Source organism: Oryctolagus cuniculus, chromosome 4 (assembly GCF_051225735.1).
Source record: "Oryctolagus cuniculus isolate XC-2025 breed Fujian yellow rabbit chromosome 4, ASM5122573v1, whole genome shotgun sequence".
Classification (NCBI taxonomy): domain Eukaryota; kingdom Metazoa; phylum Chordata; class Mammalia; order Lagomorpha; family Leporidae; genus Oryctolagus; species Oryctolagus cuniculus.
This window is the reverse complement of record NC_142870.1, coordinates 148331697-148352698: the sequence shown is the minus strand read 5'-3', so window position 1 is coordinate 148352698 and position 21002 is coordinate 148331697. Positions and strand designations below refer to the sequence as shown.

The window sequence follows — 21002 nt, the reverse complement described above, 5'->3', positions numbered from 1 at the left end:
TGTACAACTAACAATTACTAAATGACTTGACTGTGGTTTTTTCTATAAAGTTGCCTGAAGATTTTGCTGTGGTGTTTGGAGAAGCAGAGGGTGAACTTGCTGTTGGAGGAGTTTTCTTGAGAATCTTTATTGCACAACCGGCTTGGGTTCTAAGGAAGCCTAGGGAATTTCTTACTGCACTACTAGAAAAATTAACTGAGCTCTTGGAGAAGAACAGTCCTCATGTAAGTTTTATTCATCAACAAAACATTTCCTTGTTGGCTAAATATATATACGCATGATCTTTGTCTTAAAAAAATTTCATCTTCAGTGACCATGCATTAGCAATTGGCAATGTCTTTCTTTCTTTCTTTCTTTTTTTTTTTTTTTAAAGATTTATTTATTTAACTGAAAGAGTTACACAGAGAGAGAAGGAGAGGCAGAGAGAGAGGTCTTCATCCGCTGGTTCACTCACCAAATGACACAACGGCCGGAACTGCACCGATCTGAAGCCAAGAGCTAGGAGCCTCCTCTGGGTCTCCCACGTGGGTGCAGGGGCCCAAGGACTTGGGACATCTTCTACTGCTTTCCAGGCCATAGCAGAGAGCTGGATTGGAAGTGGAGCAGCTGGGAATCAAAAGCGGTGCCCATATGGGATGCTGGCACTGCAGGTGGCAGCTTTACCCATTATTCCACAGCGCTGGCCCCAGCCATGTCTTTCAACATAGCAGCTGTGTTTGAATTCAAATATACCTATCAGTCTTTTTTTTTTTTTTTTTTCCATGTTTAAAAGTAAAGCTCTTTAGTACAATGGTTATTTATAAACCCAGGTGAAATATCTATATTTGAGATGTCATTTATTTTTTTCTTTTTTTTTAAAAGGTTTATTTATTTATCTCAGAGGCAGGGTTACAGAGGGAGAGACAGAGAGAGATCTTTCACCTGCTGGTTCACTCCCCAAATGTCTGCAGTGGCCGGAGCCAGGCTGATTCGAGGCCAGGAGTCAGGAGCTTCTTCTGGGTCTCTCCAATGTGGGTACAGTGGCCCAAATAGTTGGGCCATCTTCTGCTGCTTTCCCAGGTGCATTAGCAGGAAGCTGGATAAGAAGTGGAGCCAGTGTGCTTGTGGGATGCCAGTGCTGTAGGCAGAGGCTTATCCTATTATGCCACAATGCTGGCCCCAAGAAGATGTTATTTCTAATAATTTTAGAACCTCTGAAAGAATTCTTTTGCCACGTCATATCCAATGGTTACATAGTTTTAAGGAAAAACCTTCAGTGTTCCTCTGAAAGTTTTCCTGCTCAGGCATTTTTTTCACTACACTTATGCATATGGCAAGGATGACACCAGTCAAAGAAATTGACAGAAGAATAACTGCATGGGTGATTCTTGTACCTGTGCTTAAAACAGTAGATTATTGGTGTTATTTTGGCAAGTCTTGAAACCCTGGTAATATACCAAAAGACCTCAAAGTTCGTGGAAGGAGGTGCCTAGTGATTAAGACACCGTTCATCCCATATTGGAAGGTCGGAGTTTAGCTGGCTTTTCTTCCTGACTCTAGCTTCCTGCTAATGCAGACCTTGGAGACATCTAGATGGCTACATCCCACATAGGAGACCTAGATTTAGCACCTGACTTTGGCCCTGCCTACCCTGGGCTGTTGGGGGCATTTGTGGGGTGAACTAGTGGATTAGGGAGCTTGTTCTTTTGCCCCCCCCCCCCCGTATCAAATGTTGAATAAAAATTTTAAAAAGAAAATGAAATCCTCAAAAGTGAAACTTGGAAAACAAAGTAAGTTTACTCCTTTGTTTAGGACACTTCCTAGTTTCCATGTTCATTTAAGATGCATTTTGTTTGGTGTAACACTTAAGACACTTCCTAAGACTTCTGCTTCCCATATTGGAGTGCTGGGGTTCAAGTACTGACTTTGTTCAGATTACAGCTTGCTGCTAATGCACACCCTGGGAAGCAGCAGAAATTGGGTCCCTGCTACTCATATAAAGGACGATTGATTTCTGAGCTCCTGGCTTCAGCCTGGCCCTGACCCCTCCGTTTCTTCTGGGTATTTGGGGGAATGAAAGAGGGAGTGAGTTTCTTTCTCTCTTGTTACCTCTTTCTGCCTCTCTGCCTTTTGACTAAAAAATGAAAATCACATTTTGTTATGGATGTACTTGATTGTATATGCATGTATGGTATAAGCTTATATAAGTTTCTGTAACCCATTCTCCACAAAGAAAGTGTATTATGGTATTCAAATATGTTATAATAGGATTTTATTAAAGAACGGAGAGAAACATTTTACTGGCTCTGTTCTTGTGGATTTTAGATGTTCTCAAATGTTGACATATCTGTAACATTTTCAAAAATTTTCTAGTAGTATCTTTTGGGAAATAACCTCTTAAACCTGAAATAGAAATAAGATATTCTTGGTCCACTGAAAAGCTACCTAGATTAAAATAGCACATCCTTAAGTCCTTTGGATTCATGATTTTTCATTAAAGAAAATAGGAAGTTTGTTCTCCTGTGATACGTAAATTCATTTTTTTTTGACAGGCAGAGTGGATAGTGAGAAAGAGAGACAGAGAGTAAGGTCTTCCTTTTGCCGTTGGTTCACCCTCCAATGGCCGCCACGGCTGGCGCGCTGCGTCCGGTGCACTGCGCTGATCCGAAGGCAGGAGCCAGGTGCTTCTCCTGGTGTCCCATGGGGTGCAGGGCCCAAGGACTTGGGCCATCCTCCACTGCCTTCCCGGGCCACAGCAGAGAGCTGGCCCGGAAGAGGGGCAACCGGGAAAGAATCCGGCGCCCTGACCGGGACTAGAACCCGGTGTGCCGGCGCTGCTAGGTGGAGGATTAGCCTATTGAGCTGTGGTGCCGGCCATAAGTCCATTTTCAAGTATCACTTCTCAGAACTTTTGGATCTCTAGTTTTGAACACAAAGTACAGTGTAATTTCAAAAATATTTAGGGATTTGGCGGTATCTTATAGTGTGTTTGTTTTATATATTCCAGGGGGAAACGCTGGAAACTGTGACCATGGCGACAGTTTGCCTTTTCAGTGCACAGCCTCAGCTGGCAGATCAGGTCCCACCACTGGGCCATCTTCCCAAAGTGATCCAGGCAATGAATCACAGGAACAATGCTGTTCCTAAGAGTGCTATCCGTGTTATCCATTCCTTGTCTGAAAATGAGGTATTGATTACTCCATTCAGCAGCTCACACCTCCAGTAGTAGTCTGTGCCCTTTCATGCTGACTAACCTACATGCCAGTATAATTCTCTCTTTTTGCGTATGAACTGCATGGTATTTTATCATTTCTTAAACTAGTTTAAATGATAAAATTAATAAGGCTTAAGAACTACTCGATTCATTACTAAATTTTATCATTATGGTATTTACTATGCTGTATAAAATATTGCTACTGTATAAGTAAGCTTCTCCTCTTCTGGGCCCTTAGTTGTGTGTTCGAGCTATGGCATCTCTGGAGACCATTGGCCCACTGATGAATGGAATGAAAAGACGAGCAGATACTGTTGGTCTGGCCTGTGAAGCAATTAATCGAATGTTTCAAAAGGAGCAGAGTGAGTTAGTTGCACAAGTAAGTGACTTCCTACATTCACTTCATTCAGCACTATTTTCAAAAAGCAACCATACCAAATCACCAGATGTTTACTTAGCACTGATTTGTTTCTCTGACTTAGATTTGGTGAGAAGTACTTAATGAGCCTATATGTGCAGAATTCTATATTCTATATAGACACACATACCATATACATGTATGTAATATGTTACATATATGTAATATTTTCTCATTCAAATACGTACTTTCCCTTTCTTGTGTCTAGAAAAATTTTGCTTATACTTTAAGACCACTTTCCTCTCAGTGGAATTTCCTCTCTCTCGAGGCAAATTCAAGGTCTCTCTACTTTGCACACCTTCAGCATATATATATATATATATATAGAGAGAGAGAGAGAGAGAGAGAGAGAGGGAGGGAGAGAGAAAGGAAGGAAGGAAGGGAGGGAGGGAGGGAGGGAGGGAGGAAGGAAGGAAGGAAGGACAAGCTGCCAAAAGTCTTACCAACTTTAGTTTTAATATTGTTTAAATTTTAAATCTTATGCTTTGCTTGCTTTGTAAAATATCAGAAATATCAGCCTTTTTGGAAAGATTCATTCGTTTGTTTATTCCTTTGTTTCTCAAATTATATTTAAGAAACATGCCAAGATTTTCATTGTCGTTTTTGAAGGGACTGTCTACCTAATGAAAATAGAGCTACATCCAGTGCCTGATGTAGAATAGCAGGCATTGGAGGACCAATAAACACAGTGAACATAAAATGCATTACAAAAGTGCTATTTTAAAAAAATATGAATTAAGACAGATACCTCATGTCTTTGCTGATAAATGGAATCTAAAACAATTGAGTAGTGTGGAGGTGTTAGTGTGATGTTAGTCAAGGGGTGCAAAGTTTCATTTAGGAGTAATAAGATTTTATACAGCACAGTGACTGGTGTTAATGTATGTTTCAAAATTACTAAGAGTAAATTTCAGATATTCTCACCACAAAAAAAAAAAGTATTTGAAGTGATGGATATGCTAATTAGTTTGACATAATCATTCCACATTGTTTTGTATATCACATCAATCTGTATCCCAGATATATATGGAATAAAATTTTCAAAATAATAATGTGATTATGTCACTCTTCATCTTAAAAACCCTTTCCTGGTTTCCCATTAGCTTGTCAAATGACAAAGTGAGCTCTGACATCCTTAGCTTGATCACAAGCCTCCTAATCTCCCAGTCCCAATACCTATCTCACTTTTTTCCTCCCTCAGCCTCTCGTTTAGGCAAACAGAGATATGGGGAACATCTCAAAGAAATACTGGATTCTCTGAGATTCATACTTACCATAGCTCCAGGAGTTTGTTGAACAAAGAACAGGAGCCAGGACTGCCACTTGATGGCTCTGTGAGCTCAGGCATGATATTTAACCTTACAGTGCTGAGAGTCCTTATCTGTAAAATGAAATCACACCTCTCAGGGTTGCTTTGTACATGACAAAGGAGGTTCTTTGAATTTCAGAATGGATGGCGAAATTTGTGTGATACCAGTATATTATTTAGTTTTTACTAGGCTGATATGAAATGTATATGATGACTGCATATATTGGCGTTTTGAGTTATGAAAAGAATGTTTAACAATTTCAGACATTATTACCAACCTGTTAGCATAGCATTGATTAGAGTAGGGATACCTCATATAGTAGCTAAAAGTTCAGTTCTACTGGTTCCAGATACAGATTCCATTAGTGTCTACTGCTTTGGATATGAACAGGTTTTTGCACCCTTCTCTAAAGTGACTATCGTGTGGTGCTGGGAAGGTAAAATAATTGATGTATAATATTTAAAACAGTTGATGACACAGAATAAAATTTTATTTATTTTTATTTATTATTAAATGTTATTATCATTAGTTACCAAAAAAGAAATTATCACGTTGTATCTAGCTTTAAAAATACTATGAAGACTGATTACTCTTCTTCCAGCTATGGTCCTGGAAGGGAAATTATTTCTTCAGTGAATAAGTGGTGTTTTCTCAGTGTGTTTTTAGATGCTTAATGTTTTTTCTAGGCCCTAAAAGCAGATTTGGTCCCATACCTCTTAAAATTACTTGAAGGGATTGGCCTTGAAAATCTGGACAGCCCAGCAGCCACCAAGGCTCAAATTGTTAAAGCTCTCAAGGCAATGACTCGAAGCCTACAGTATGGAGAACAGGTGAGTCTTCACATAGGCAGCTTTAACTTACTGATTACCATCACAAGGTATTCTCAGAGGTTTTGGTCATGGACCTTCAGGGCTCCTGTGCTGTGGTTCCACTTATAGGTATGGTTCACTTGGATGTAATGGAGCATATCCAAAGATCAAAAATGGTTTGGCATATCTGCTGCATAAAAAATACAAACTATACACTTAGTAATCACTTAGGAGGATTCTTCTGCATATGACATGTACATTTCAGACAGAAAAATACTGAAACTCTTTAGCATAAAAGAAGACTCATCATTTAGTGCTAGTTAACTACTGGTTTTTTTTTTTTTTTTTGCTCGCTCATTAAAAACTACATAAACTTATTGGTAAGTCATTTCGCTTTTCTAGGCCCCGATACTAACATCTGCACTTCTGTCCTCACAATATATCTGTTAGTGTATATTCTTCTTTTTTTTACAATATATCTGTTAGTGCATATTCTTTTTTTTTTTTAACTTTTATTTAGTGAATATAGATTTCCAAAATACAGCTTATGGATTACATTGGCTTCCCCCCCTCCCCAATGACTTCCCTCCCACCCGCAACCCTCCCCTTTCCCGCTCTCTCTCCCATTCTTATCAAGATTCATTTTCAATTTTCTTTATATACAGAAGATCAGTTTAGCATACATTAAGTAAAGATTTCAACAGTTTGCACCCACATAGAAACACAAAGTGAAATATACTGTTTGAGTACTCGTTATAGCATTAAATCTCAATGTACAGCACATTAAGGACAGAGATCCTACATGAGGAGTAAGTGCACAGTGACTCCTGTTGTTGATTTTACAAATTGACACTCCTGTTTATGGCATCAGTAATCTCCCTATGCTGCAGTCATGAGTTTCCAAGGCTATGGAAGCCTTTGAGTTCACCGACTCTTATCTTATTTAGACAAGGTCATAGTCAAAGTGGAAGTTCTTTCCTCCCTTCAGAGAAAGGTACCTCCTTCTTTGAAGACCTGTTCTTTCTACTGGGATCTCACTCACAGAGATCTTTCATTTAGGTCCCCCCCCCCCTTTTTTTTTTTTTTTTTTTGCCAGAGTGTCTTGGCTTTCCATGCCTAAAATACTCTCATGGGCTTTTCAGCCGGATCCGAATGCCTTCATTTCATTTTGATTTCTCTTCCTGTTCTCTTCCTGTTCACACTTTCCTGTTCTACTAGTTTCTGCGTTTCATTTTGATTCTTCCTTAAAATTTCATTTTCATGAGAGAGATTTTCAATCCTGTCCAATAAGGATTTCTGTAGTTCAAGGATTTGCTTTTGAAAACTTCTAAATGTTCTTATCATAAATTTTTTGAAATCCGTATCTTGCATTTCTTCTATCTCATCATCTTCATAATCTTGGTTGAGCTGTTTTGTTTATTTGGAGGCGTCATAGTGTCTTCGTTGATCTTGTTCCCTCGATTTTTGTGTTTGTAGCTTGGCATTGTTAATTCTTCTTCCCTCACTGTGAGTTTTTTTTTTTTTTTTTTTTTTATACTGTGTCTGTGTTAAGTGGACTGTCTGCTGTTGGAGGAGCCTTCTAGTGCTAGTTAACTACTAAGAATTACTGAGTTGTAATGATAACCCATTCATTAACCCCTGCATATGAATTTTTAAAACTAGAATGTAATTTTAATTTTCCTCTTCCTCTTTTGTTGGTATTTATAAAGTGATGGTTTTCTTTTTTTGTGGTTGTTGTGACAAAGATGTACATTAAATTTTTTTTTAAAGATTTTGTTTATTTATTTGACAGAGTTACAGACAGAGAGAAAGGTCTGCCTTCCATTGGTTCACTCCCCAAATGGCCGCAATGGCTGGAACTATGCCGATCCAAAGCCAGGAGCTAGGTGCCTCCTCCTGGTCTCCCACATGGGTGCAGGGGCCCAAGCACTTGGGCCGTCCTCCACTGCCTTCCAGGCCACAACAGAGAGCTGGACTAGAAGAGGAGCAGCCGGGACTAGAACCCAGTGCCCATATGGGATGCCGGCGCCATAGGTGGAGGATTAACCTAGTGTGCCATGGCGTTGGCCCCAGATGTACATTAAAGTTTTCATCTGTATGCATATGCTATTAGCTTGTTCATTTTTATTTTTAAGTTTTACTTATTTGAGAGACAGAAAGATAAAGCTCCTAACTGCTGACTCATTCCTCAAGTGCCCACAACAGCCAGATTTGAGCCAGACCAAAGCCGAGAGTCCGGAACTCAATCCAGGTCTTGTAGGTCACCATCATATGCTGCTCTCATGGTCTGTATTGGTATGAAGATGAAGTCAGGACTAGTTTCAGGTATAGGACCCAGATATTCTGATAAGTGGATGCAGGCATCATAGCCAGCATCTTAACCACTAGGCCAAGTACTGTTCCCTCCCTGCAGTAATTTACTTTTCCTCTTTGGTGTAATACTGCTTCTGAGGAGTTCCTCATTCAGTATTACTGTGTAACTATTTACTAGTAGTTGGGGGCTTTTGAGGGTGAACCAAAAGTTGTAGATTCTCTCTTTTTCTGTGTATGTCTTCAATTAAATAAAAATAAATAAGCTTAAAAAACAAAACAGTGTCCTTATCTAGTTCCAAACTGTTTTGATCATTCTTATACCATTTAACCAGTTCTTCATTTCTCTTCTTCTCAACCCCTGACAACTACCAATCCATTTTCTGACTATGGACTGACTTAATCTGGATATTTCCTGTAAATGGAATCATTGTACTTGTCTGACATATGTCATTTAGCATGTTTTCAGTTTATCCTTGTTGTGGTATGTATCAGTTCTTCATTTGTTTTTGTGTCTGAGATTCTGTTGAATATGTGTAAATATATATGTGTATATATAATATATATGATATACAATATATCATATATCACATATATGACATATACATTATATGTTATGTATATTATACACACACATCACAGTTTGTTTATCCTTCCCCCTATTGATGTACATTGGGTTGTTTCCACCTACTAATGTTCTTTTGTAGGTCTAAATTGACTGCAGCTAAGCTAACCTTTAGTGAATCCACTATGTGTATTTGTTTGAGTTAAAGAAATATTTTCACTGCCATTGTTCATTCTATCAATGTCATCATTTAAATGTTTTACACTGATACTAAAGAGGAGACTGTATTGCTGCAGTCATTGGTGTGTTTCTAAAAATATTTTTCAAGTTTTTCTTGTGAGTGTTGAACACCTAACAGAGTCATTCCAGCCTACCATTGTAGACTAGTGTCCATCCCTTTACCTGCCTCGAGATTCCTGGTGGTAAAAATAATAAAATAACTCTGACACTTATTTCCATTCCCAAGGAAGGGAGGAAAGAGAATAGTTTCCAAAACAGAAATTCCCCTACCCTCTTCACAAATAATAGCTTTCACTGTTGTTTCTTTCTAAGGTTTGGACAGGTGTGCATTCCTTTGTACTCATATAGTCCTCATGAACATCTCTCCTTTAATGATTGCCACTGAATTATCTGAAATTATTTCCCCCACTAGACTGAACTGTCAATCTGACTTCAGAGATATAAACTGTTTAAACCGTGTGTCCACTGTGCCTCACACATAAGAGGTGCTCAATGAATATTTGATGTGAACACTGATAGGCACAACTTATTCTATTAAGTAGGTATTTCTATCTGTGTTCTAGAGAAAGAACCATGTCATTCACCTTTGTCCAGTATGCATCCACATGCATATTAATTATTCATATATGTATCTACATGTACTATTCTGATACTTTCTCTAGGAACCTGTTTTATTTTCTCAAGTGTGCATGGTGTTCACAAACCCTCTTCAACCTATATAATGTGAAAGACTGCTTTAAGCTGTGGCTCCAAGTTTTACAGCATCTTTTTCCTAAACTCCTTCCTCAGGAATAGGTCATTTGCCCTGTCAGCATCATCAGCCATCTGTTGCTGTCACAGGAAAACTCTTTGGGAATCTTCCTGCTTAAAATACCTACAGATCCATAAATTGTAGGTTTAAAGATAGAGTCCAGCTTTAGAGGGCTAACTGACTTGAGAATTTCCTTGGATCTGGTTCAATGAGACGTTCCTGGCATATTGCCTAGAATATAGTATTTGATGATGCTCATTCTTGCTCTGTCTTCAGGTCTTTCCTCACTGGCTTTTCTTAGTGTTTTGGATGTCAGCTGTTCTCTAATTCAGTTTTCCAATATCCAGTCCTTAATTTATACTTACAGGACTTGCTTTACTTCCATAGGTGAATGAAATCCTGGCTCGTTCTTCAGTCTGGAGTGCCTTCAAAGATCAAAAACATGATTTGTTCATTTCTGAGTCACAAACAGCAGGATACCTCACTGGTAAGCCATGCCTAACCGGTTGTCCTGAGATACCTGGTAAAAGCCAGTTGGAGCTTCAGTCTGAATAGATTATAAACCAACATTTCTTGAAGGTGCTGGGAGAATGTGGTAGACCTCTGTTCCTAGCCTTTGGCAGCATGTGAACTATTAGGTTGAAATGAATGTGTACTAAATACTTTGCTCAGTTTTGATGCAGTTAATCATTGGTGTCATAGGTTGTATTTAGAAGCTGTCTGAGTTGTCTTAAACATGTAAACACAATCGAGAAGTACCTGCTCAGAAACATCTGTGTACTGCATCATTTTGTCTCTGTCAACATAACAGATTGAGGTTCTAAATATATATCTATAAATCATATGTAGAATATTTTCTTCTTAGTTTCTATCAATTAGTCCGTAGTTTTGCTACATACATAGGTTCATTCTCCCATGGGGAAGAAATAATGTGGGTATCATAAATAAAATTTTAGTACTTAGGATCAAAAGATAAAACATTTGACGCAGCATTTGTCCACTTGACATACCAACTGCATGATAATTTTATAGTATTTTTTCTTTTTAAGATTTATTTTATTTATTTGAAAGACAGTTACAGAGAGAGGTAGAGACAGAGAGAGAGGTTTTCCATCCACTGGATCACTCCCCAGTTGACTACAATGGCCAGGGCTGAGCCGACCTGAAGCCAGGAGCCAGGAGCTTCTTCTGGGTCTCCGATGTGGGTGCAAGGGCCCACCCAAGCACTTGGGCCATCTTATACTGTTTTCTCAGGTCATAGCAAAGAGCTGGACCAGAGCAGTAGAATCGGCGTCCATATGGGATGCCGGCACTTCAGGCCAGGGCTTTAACCTGCTGCGCCACAGCACCGGCCCTTAGAGTAGTCATTTTCATACTGGCTTTTGCTTAAGAAGCAAGTCACCCGGGGGCCAGTGCTGTGGTATAATGGTAAAGCTGCTGCCTGTAGGGCTGGCATCCCATATATGTGCCAGTTCGTATCCCGGCTCCACTTCCAATCCAGCTCTCTGCTATGGCCTGGGAAAGCGGTGGAAGATGGCCCAAGTACTTTGGCCCCTGCACCTGCATGGGAGACCCTGAAGAAGCTCCTGGCTCCTGGCTTTGGATCCGCTTATCTCCAGCCATTGTAGCCATTTGGGGAGTGAACCAGTGAATGGAAGACCTCTCTGTCTGTCCGTCTCTCTCTCTCTCTCTGCCTTTGCCTCTGTAATTCTACCTTTCAAATAAAATAAGTAATTCTTAAAAAAAAAAAAAAAAGGCAGCAAGACATGGTATTCTTTTCCTAAAGGTGAAATACAGTGTTTGGTATAAAAGTTTGCAATTGAAATTAGCCTTAAGAATATGAAGTAGTTTTTGCTGTCTGTTTGACATAGTACTATATATAAAGAGGTCATCCTTACACTGAAACCAGAAATAATGTAGGAAAATTAGGGTGAAAAATTTGCTACCCAGTGTTAAAAATTGTACCAGTGTTAATTAATAATTCAGATTGCTAGTATAGATATTTATGAAGTCATGAAGATTGGATATTTAAAGTAGGGACTTTGAAAGCTTTAATTTTAAACTTATTTATTTACTTGAAAGACAGAGCAGAAGAGAGAGGAGGATACAGAGAGAGAGAAATCTATCCACTGGTTAACTGTTCACATGCCCACAACAGCCAAGGCTGATTACACTGAAGCCAGGATCCAGGAACTCTATCCAGGTTTCCCATGTAGGTGACAGGGGCCCAAGTGCTTGAGCCATTATCTGCTTCCTCCCGGGGTGCAATAATATTAGCAGAAAGCTGGATCATAAATAGAGGTGAGACTCAATCTCAGGTATTCCAGTATGGGGTGCAGACATCCCAAGCAGTGACTTAACCATTGTGCCCCAATGCCTGCCCCTGCTTTTAATTTTAAATGTTACTGTGACACTGCTGTCTTATCCTTCACTGTGACTACTTTAATGTTAATCCACCTCTAGTATTATTTGGAGCAAAGCCCTAAATTTGTGAGCATGAGTATATGTGAAGAGCAGAGAGTCTTAGGTTTCCTAGGTTTTTCCATGCATTGTGGAGAGAAATACCTAGAATATGTCATTACTCTGTACCAGTGTCTATTTCAGATTTGGTATAAAGGGGCAAGCATTTAGTCCTTGGCTTTAAGATGCCCAGATTCCATATCAGAATTCTGGGTTTAGTTCCCTGTTCTAGCTCCTGACTCCAGCTTCCTGCTAACGCAGACCCTGGGAGGGCATGATGGCTCAAGTAGTGAGGTTTCTGCCACCCACATGGGAGATCCAGATGGAGTTCCTGGCTTCTGGCTGTGGCATGTACCAACCCTGACTGTTACTGGCATTTGGAAAGTGAACCAGCAGGAGGAAAATCTTTCTGGGTCTCCCTTGTGAATGGCAGGCACCCAACTGGATTGACTTCTCAGCTTAGCCTGGCTGGCCAAGCCTTAGGGAGTGAACCAGTGAATGGTGGGAGCTCTCACTCTCACCCCAACCCACATCTCTTTCCTTTCTTTGCCTCTTTAAGCTTTTTTTTTTTTTTTTTTTTTTTTTTTTTTTAATTTTTTTGACAGGCAGAGTGGACAGTGAGAGAGAGAGACAGAGAGAGAAAGGTCTTCCTTTGCTGTTGGTTCACCCTCCAATGGCCGCCGCTGAGCCGGCGCACCACGCTGATCCGATGGCAGGAGCCAGGATCCAGGTGCTTTTCCTGGTCTCCCATGGGGTGCAGGGCCCAAGCACTTGGGCCATCCTCCACTGCACTCCCTGACCATAGCAGAGAGCTGGCCTGGAAGAGGGGCAACCGGGACAGAATCCGGCGCCCCGACCGGGACTAGAACCCGGTGTGCCGGCGCCGCAAGGTGGAGGATTAGCCTATTGAGCCACGGCGCCGGCCTGCCTCTTTAAGCTTTTAAAAAAAGGCTTAAAAAACAAATTTGAGATAAAGCTATAGCTTCTAAATAGGAACCTGCACTTAGAAGCATACTAAAAACTTCCATGAACTGTTTGTAAAAGTTCATAAGCCACATTTTCATGTTGTTATACAATAATTGCTTCATTTATGAGAATGGTATGATTGGAAATAGCTGCCTTATTTTCTTAGTTAACAGTAAACTTTTAATTAAGAGTTGGCCCTAAAGAATAATAGTATGTAGATTATAAACTTATCTCTAGGAAGGCCTCTTCTAATTCTTTTGTTTTCATTGACTTGACTTGATGAAATAAACTACAGGTCTCCTTGACTTACTGACAAGCTATGTACCAAAAGGTGTGTGCTGTGCTTAGAATAGAGAAGAAATAGGGGTTTATGCTCAGAGACCTGGACTTCATTTGGTCTTCATGCCCATCCAAATTCCCTAATAACTATAGAAAACAAAAAAGTACAGGGAGCCTAAAACTTGTTTTCTCTGCCTTTTCTTTTACTTGTTGCGGGGGTGGTTATTTCTGTGTAAAGTATGAGAAGTAGTAGCTGTGGTTGGCAAAGAGAAAAGACAGACTGATATTTGCAAGTTTTTTCACTTCTTTGGGACTACTCAAGTGGCAGCAAGTTCTGTACAAAAACCCAGCTATAAGGGAGATGAGAAATCCCAGTCTAGAAGGGGTCTGATGTTACATGTCCTTCTGAAGCCAGTGGGCATGTTCACACAAGACAGTCTGGATTGGCTGTAAGATGAGTTTTTCCTTGAAGTGTCGGAATTCTAGATATATCATTGCTCTGCCATGTTCTTTTGTCAAATTGTTAGTTGGTTGAGAAGATTTTTCCATCAGTTTTAGTCTCTTCTGTTTGAAAGGACTAAATCGGTTTTAGGAGTTAAAGCTTTTGCACTTACTGCCTGTTAAATTGATGTGTGCTCATTGCCAAAAGTTTTTTGTGTGTTTGAGCTTTTTCATTAATGTGTATGTCATGAGTTTACTAAAAGGGGCAAATACTTCTATTTCTGGTAGAATTACAATAGGTGGAACTCCATGGGATATATTCTATTTTGCATTGAATTGAAATTTGATTTAATTAAAATATGCCCCACACTGCTCTCATTGCTGAGAAGATACAGATTGTACCTAGCCCCTACAATCACTTTGCAGATGAAATAAGGTGCTCTGATACCACTAGGTGAGTTTGGCGAGTTAAGAAATAGAATAAGATAAAGTCAGTTACTAGTTCAAAGTAAGAAGAGAGTGACCAAAAATATATTTATGATTTTCTTCTCCTTGACCACTGAGCCAATGTCATTCAGTACATGCTGAAAATTTGGGGTTAAAAATTCGAAAGCCCTCAATTACTTAGCCATTTATTACATTCCAAAACAGCTTGGTGCCAGTGAGTGCAAGGCTTATAAAAATAACTACAGTGGTAAAAAATCCTTGAATTACCTCACACAGAAAACCAGTAGAAAAAGGAAGAACAGCAGGAAAGGAGCAGAGGCCAAGGTGAATTTTAGGAACTAAGAATTGGAGAAGGTATTTTCTTTGTACATAGACTCCATTATGGTAGCCAGTTGTGTTTTGTGGGCTTCACTTTAAGAGTTTCACCTTTTCTCCTTCCTCTGTACCTGATGGCTGTGCACACTTTTGCCATATGCTCTAACAGCCCCTGCTGTCTCCCACCTTTCTCTAGAGGACACAGATACTCTGCCCCACACCCTATTGATGAGGAGTATGATTTGGTCCCAGGGAACCAGACACATCCTCAAAGAGACCAGGACCTGAAAGGGGCGAGCATCTCACTTCATTTGCACAATATCAGGAATTGATTTCCCTTTCCCAGGAAAGCAAATTCGAGGACTGGAATTTGGTTTCTTCCTTCTAAGTCCATCATCTCACAGTTCGGATAGCCGAGAGGTTCCGGCGTTTTTTTCAATGCGTGATGCCCTTAGTGTCTAGGTATATTTTTCATCCATCCCCAGCCAAAAGAAATACCTAATAATCAAACTAACAGAGTACTTATATTCATTCAGCTGGAAAGTACTGATCTGTGTGGTAGACAACATGTTACCGTGTTTCAAATTTAAAATACCAGCAATGCTCCTGTGAAATTGCCCCAGAGTGCCTCAGCGCTAAGTTTGAGAAGTGCAACATTAGTCTGCTTTCTCTACGTAGCATCCATGATTTGGTCTCGTAACCTACTGTTTTGATGTGAACCAAGTTGAGCCCACAATCACAGTTGCCCAGGAACCATATCAGTACTGGGTGTTTTAAGGTTTTACTCTTTAAGAATTGCATCATTGGCAAGATCTGCTTGGTAGTTCTGTAGTAATAGTGTTGCTACCTAGAGTTCATCGAATGATGGGTTGATAGGAAATGATGAACATTGTGGTGCTGTGGCTCTGAAACATCATTAGAGGGTTCTTTGATCTGCTAGTCTTTGCCCTGAGCAGTCTGTGGAAGGCCTGGTGTCCTGATTGGCAGAAAAACAGGATTTGATATATGCAGCCCCCTATAGCACCCTAGAAAGGGGATATCTTTCCATGAGTATTTTGTACAGGACTCAGAGTACTGGTCAGCTTCAGTTACAGTTCCCACAGATCAAGTCATATATAACCATGTGCATGCTGTCCGAACAAGCCATTCCACACACACAGGACAAGTGCTTGTATGGTGAAGAACACGATGAGTTGCATTGTGGCCTTTTGTCCTACATCAGTCCCTGTTACACCTAAGCCTTCTTCAGACTGCTCTGCTGTTTGCACTTCCTCACAACTCCCTTGCTGCTTATATTTCTTTTTTCCCCTCAGGTGTCTCTCCTTCCCTTCTAACTGGCAGCAGCCCCCTTCACCTCAGGAGCGGGCTTTAGATCCGCTCTGCCAGGCAGCTTGCTAACTTCTGTGTAGCTCTCTGAAGCAGGTAGAGAAATATTTTGCTAAATGCATGCTGCTCCCACTGCCTTTCTAGTCCTAACCTTTTGATGTTCCTTAGTTGTTTGCCTTGTTTCCCTCCATGTCAGCTAAAAGTATTGCTCAGTATGCAGTATTGTGCTATAATAGAGTCTCTTGGAAGTGCTTGTATCAGTTTTTTTAGTGCTTCTGAGATATAATCAAGTTTCTGTGCATGTTTAAACTCTAAAGGGCTAAAGCCTTGAGTGTGCTCATAGGACACATCTTGATAAATGCCAGAGTGTGCAGCATTTTCATGCTGTGGAGAATGTCAAGGAAGACAAAGAATTGAAATATTGCTACCTGTTTCCATAGCATTCTTGTTTATACCTATGACAGATGGATGTCCAGAGCCTTTCTTTTCTTAGAGACATTGGCATAGCAACCTTGTTCATTTGGTGTTATTTGTTAGAATAGCATATCTTTGCACCAAATGAAAATAGATGAACTTGAATGTTGTTTATGTTAAGAATTTCATCACAGATGACTTGTGGATGGGCCAAGTGTGGTGTTTTCTTCATCTGCTTGTACATAGCTCTTTCAGTGCCTAGGATCTTTTGAAAGCTTGAGCTTTCCTATATTTCCATATTCATGTTACTGTACAGCATAAATTCTGAAATTATTTTGAGCTTTGTCATATAGTAAAAAGCAAACCATGAAAATATATTCTAACTACTTATTAAGGTTTAAATAATTCGGATAAGGTAGCATATTCTCATGATGGAGCACCTAACCACATTCTGACGTTTTGTAAAAGCCAGTGTTTCCACACGACTGCTTCATAGAAAGTGTGTGTTTCTCATTCTCTCTTGCAGGACCTGGCATTGCTGGCTACCTTACTGCAGGTACATCCTCATCAGTCATGTCTAACCTGCCACCTCCTGTAGACCATGAGGCAGGAGACCTTGGCTATCAAACTTGAAAAGTTTATGAAAGACAATAGACGCTGAAAGGCCAGTGCCCCGTCCACATTCCTCCAGCTGACATGTTGAAGCAAACTCTTACTGCCTTTCTCCTGGTTTCATGACAGTGTTATTCCTTTTTCTATAAATATATTTTTATTTAGGAAAAAAGTCAGTGATTCTAATTGTGTCACATTGAGAAAGCACTCTGTGGATCAACCTAAGTGGGTACACAAGAATTTTTTTTCTTGATGTATGTAAGCACATTTGTTCCTTTTTATCTGTTTACAAGACTGTGAATCAAAAATACAAACTTTCTTCCTAGTTTTTATAATATTTTTTTGAATTAGTGTGACTGTGGGGTTGAACTGCAGTTTGCAGAAACTGGACTGAGTTACTTGTTCCCGAAAAAGGGGCTTTCCCTCTCCTTCATCAAGTCTGCGTGGCTATCCTTCCCCGATTGAGCACTGTTAGTTTTGTCCCTATACCCATTCACTGGTATCCTGTCCTCAATCATTAACCTTCTGAGAGCTCACAGTATACACTGGTATGTATAACTGGCTTTACCAAATTAAATGAAAAGGAGCTTGTGCAAAAACATCTAAAAATTTAAAAATGGATGTCAAAATGTTAAGTAAGAGATTAGTGTAATTGTGAAATGTTCTATACATTATCAAATATATAAAGCTTTCTATATTGAATGTACATTATACAGATCATTCATATATATGTACATAAAATTTTAAAAATAAAGGGAATTGACTGCTTTGTTAATGAGATAATTTGTTCTAGTTTAATTTTGCTTTGAAGACCTCATATATCTTTATATCTAAGGTGAAGCAACAGTAAATGCAGCTTTACCTCACTATCCCAACTGTTCATATAGACAGCTTTGTTTATGTATCTGCTCATTCCTAACTCTGTTTAATAATATTTTAAGCACATGTAAGTTTTCAGAAATAACACCTCATTTATTTCCCATACAGTATTCAAGATTTGTCAGGCTATTAATATGTACTTTATATATGTGATGTTCTGATATTTTTAAGAGGAGAGAATTAAAGCACAAGAGGCTATCTCAAATTTTAGATCTTAGCACATATATCTTCTGATGTGGCCAAAATATATAAATGTGGAAAATACACAAACACTCCTTAAAGAATAGGGAAATACCCAGACCAAGAAGTTGCCTGTCAAAGCAAGAATCAAATCTATTCCACAGTTGATATGTAAGAACAGTTTAAATGGAAACTTTGTCCTATTGTGTAGACACTAACTCAAAACTTTGTATGGTATCTCAAAAATTATGGAGTAATATGAGGATACTTCAAAAAGTTCATGGAAAATAGAATTAAATGATAAGTTTATTTTGTTTTAGTGCAGAAATTTTGAAATCCATGCATCTGGGATCTTTACAAAGTTCCTAGAAAATATGAATCATGCAAATACAATTTATTCCAAAATAGTTTTTGCACCGAACATCTTTTTTTTTTTTTTTTTTTTTTTTTTTTTGACAGGCAGAGTTAGAGAGAAAGACAGAAAGGTCTTCCTTCCGTTGGTTCACCCCCCAAATGGCCGCCATGGCTGGCACTGTGCTGATCCGAAGCCAGGAGCCAGGTGCTTCCTCCCGGTCTCCCATGCGGGTGCAGGGCCCAAGCACTTGGGCCATCCTCCACTGCCTTCCCGGGCCACAGCAGAGAGCTGGACTGGAAGAGGAGCAACCGGGACAGAACCGGCGCCCCAACAGGGACTAGAATCTGGGGTGCCAGTGCTGCAGGCAGAGGATTAGCTTATTGAGCCACGGTGCCACCCAACCAACCAGCATCTTAACTGCTAGAACAAATACCCACTCCAAACTTATCTTTTCATCCAGTTTTCCATAAAATTTTTGAAGTACTCTAATATACTCATATAAATATTTTAATATATAAGTAGACTTTTAGTTTCGAAAATATACTTTGTCATAAAAATATGTTCACTGAAAGATTATAACAGGTGCATTGGAAATAGATATTTAAGAAAGTAGAAACCAGCACAGTAATATTTTTCTTTTATATATACTGCTATAGTTTAATATTTGTCCTCCAAAGTCTAATATTAATGGTACTAAGAAGGTGGGAACCTAATCCCTTTATTTTTGGGAGTGGGGCCTTTGAGAAGCAAATAGATTGGATTGGGTCATTGGGGTGGAGCCCCATGATCAAACCTTAGTGGCTTTATAAGAGATCAAAGAGACAGACACACACTCGCCCTGTTTCTGGCTATGTGATACTCTGCGTCCCCTCAGGACTCTGCCAACAAGAACACCATGCCCAGAGGCCAGGCCAGTGGGGCTGCCCAATCTTGGATTGACTCTTTAGAGTGAGTGAAATAAACATTTTCTGTTATGAAGTTGGCTGCCTCAAGTCTTTTGTTGTTGTAATGAAAAGCTAAGAGAATATACATACTGTGAATCTTTATAAATATTTAAAGGCCCACTTAAATTAATGTACTGTCATTGATGTTTAAATGCCAATAGTAACCAGTCTTTATTGGGTATTTACTGTGTGCTAAGTATTATATAACTTTATTTAATCCTTGGAGCAAAGCTGTAGGCTTGGTTCTGGTGTAATTACAGTCGTCCAGATAAAGAAGATGGGGCTCAGACAAGGAACTTTACCAGAAGTTACACAGCTGGTAAGTAACAGAGTTAAGAACGAAAACTACTTTTACATGGCACTGAAGTCAGTGATTTGACTTCAAGTAAGTGGATGTGACTAGGAAAAAGGAATTTTCATTTTTTGGGGTGGAGGCTTCTTCTGGACTTAAGCATGAAGCAGTTGGTCTTAGTCCTGAGACATGGAAGTGAGGCACCAGGCACCAGGTAACAGGAAAGTAAATCCAGGGAGTATTCTAACTTGGTTGGAATGTAAGTATCCAAAGTGTCCAGCCTGATGCCTAGAAAGAGGCCAGTGGATCAGAACATCAGTGATGGGATTAGCAAGGCAGTATGGAAATGGAGAAGCTTGGGCTGAGTCAGGCAGCATCTCCAGTTCTTAGGTTTCTGAGTTTGGGAATCAATTTCTTCTATAAAATGCCTCTGTTGGTCTGGTCAGGAAATCTTACTTTGATCTGATGAAATGTATTACTATTTTTCAGTTTAAAATAACTTGATAAAAGATATATAAACCCTAAATGCAAAAATGCATAGAAGTTCATATTTTACAATACTTTGAAAGTTTAATCCCACCTCAGTTAAAAAACCCAAAGCTGGGGCTGGCACAGAATGTAGTAGGTTAAGTGTCTGCTTGCAGTACTGACATCGCATATGGGCACCAGTTGGAATCCTGGCTGCTGAACTTCTGACCCAGAAAGCACTGGAAGATGGCCCAAATGAAAGACCTGGAGAAAGCTCCTGGCTCCTGGCTTCGGATCATCCCAGCTCTGGCTGTTGCTGCCATTTGGGGAGTGAACCAGCAGTTGGAAGACCGCTCTGTCTCTCCCTGTTTTTGTCTGTTAAGTCTGCCTCTCAAATAAATGAATAAATCTTTAAAAAAACAAGGTATCTCACTTGTCAGAAATGCTGTGTCCTATATATACTCATAACTGAGTTTATTACACAGAATCCACTACCTCTATTGTAATAGAAATATCCAAGAAATCTATGCTGTTAACCTGTGCTTCCTATTTCTAGTTTTGACTGCATAGACTGTTTAATGTGTTATTTAGCATTTAAAGCAAAAGACTTCTGTATGTATTACGACTGCCCATTAACTTCCAAATTCAGTGAGTAAAGGGTGGAACAGGCTACTTGGGCTCCAGGGCCTATATTCCATGAATACAAGGAACTGGGTGGCCAGTTTAAAACCTTTGTTTTGCCATCAGGCTTACAAAAGGAGATAATGTACATTTCTGTCATTTTTACAAATCCCCAATTTAAGGAAATAATCATGTTAGAGAAAGAAAGGCCCCAGAGCTATTAATAGAAAATCTCTGTCATATACATACACATATACACGCATATCTATATATGTATGTGTTTGTATATATGTGTGTATATGTGTGTATATGTGTGTTATATATGTATATATATACACACACATAAACACTGCAAAGGTGGGTGGTTGAAATAACAAAGTTATGTGGTTATTGTGTGTAAAGAATTA

General features: G+C 39.5%; 1 protein-coding gene and 1 long non-coding RNA gene across 9 annotated transcripts in view; both read left to right on the top strand.

Annotated features, from left to right (window-relative positions):
* DNAJC13 (DnaJ heat shock protein family (Hsp40) member C13) overlaps window positions 1–19248 on the top strand; it is a 135997-nt gene extending 116749 nt beyond the window's left edge. For 7 of the 8 annotated variants that reach the window (XM_008249241.5, XM_089332250.1, XM_008249244.5 and 4 more), the window contains 6 exons: window positions 51–224; window positions 2987–3166; window positions 3432–3572; window positions 5608–5751; window positions 9984–10083; window positions 16771–19248. In XM_008249241.5, the coding sequence (XP_008247463.4) occupies window positions 51–224; window positions 2987–3166; window positions 3432–3572; window positions 5608–5751; window positions 9984–10083; window positions 16771–16877 (846 nt within the window). In that variant the 3' untranslated portion in view covers window positions 16878–19248. Of the gene's footprint in view, window positions 1–50; window positions 225–2986; window positions 3167–3431; window positions 3573–5607; window positions 5752–9983; window positions 10084–15817; window positions 15927–16770 lie in introns of all 8 variants that reach the window. The other variant, XR_016233295.1, reaches the window with a different exon arrangement.
* Window positions 19249–19447: 199 nt separating this feature from the next.
* Window positions 19448–20394, top strand: LOC149127166 (uncharacterized). Its single transcript, XR_016233303.1, has 2 exons — window positions 19448–19533; window positions 20151–20394. It is a non-coding gene; the product is annotated as an uncharacterized LOC149127166 (long non-coding RNA).
* The last annotated feature ends 608 nt before the right edge of the window (window positions 20395–21002 follow it).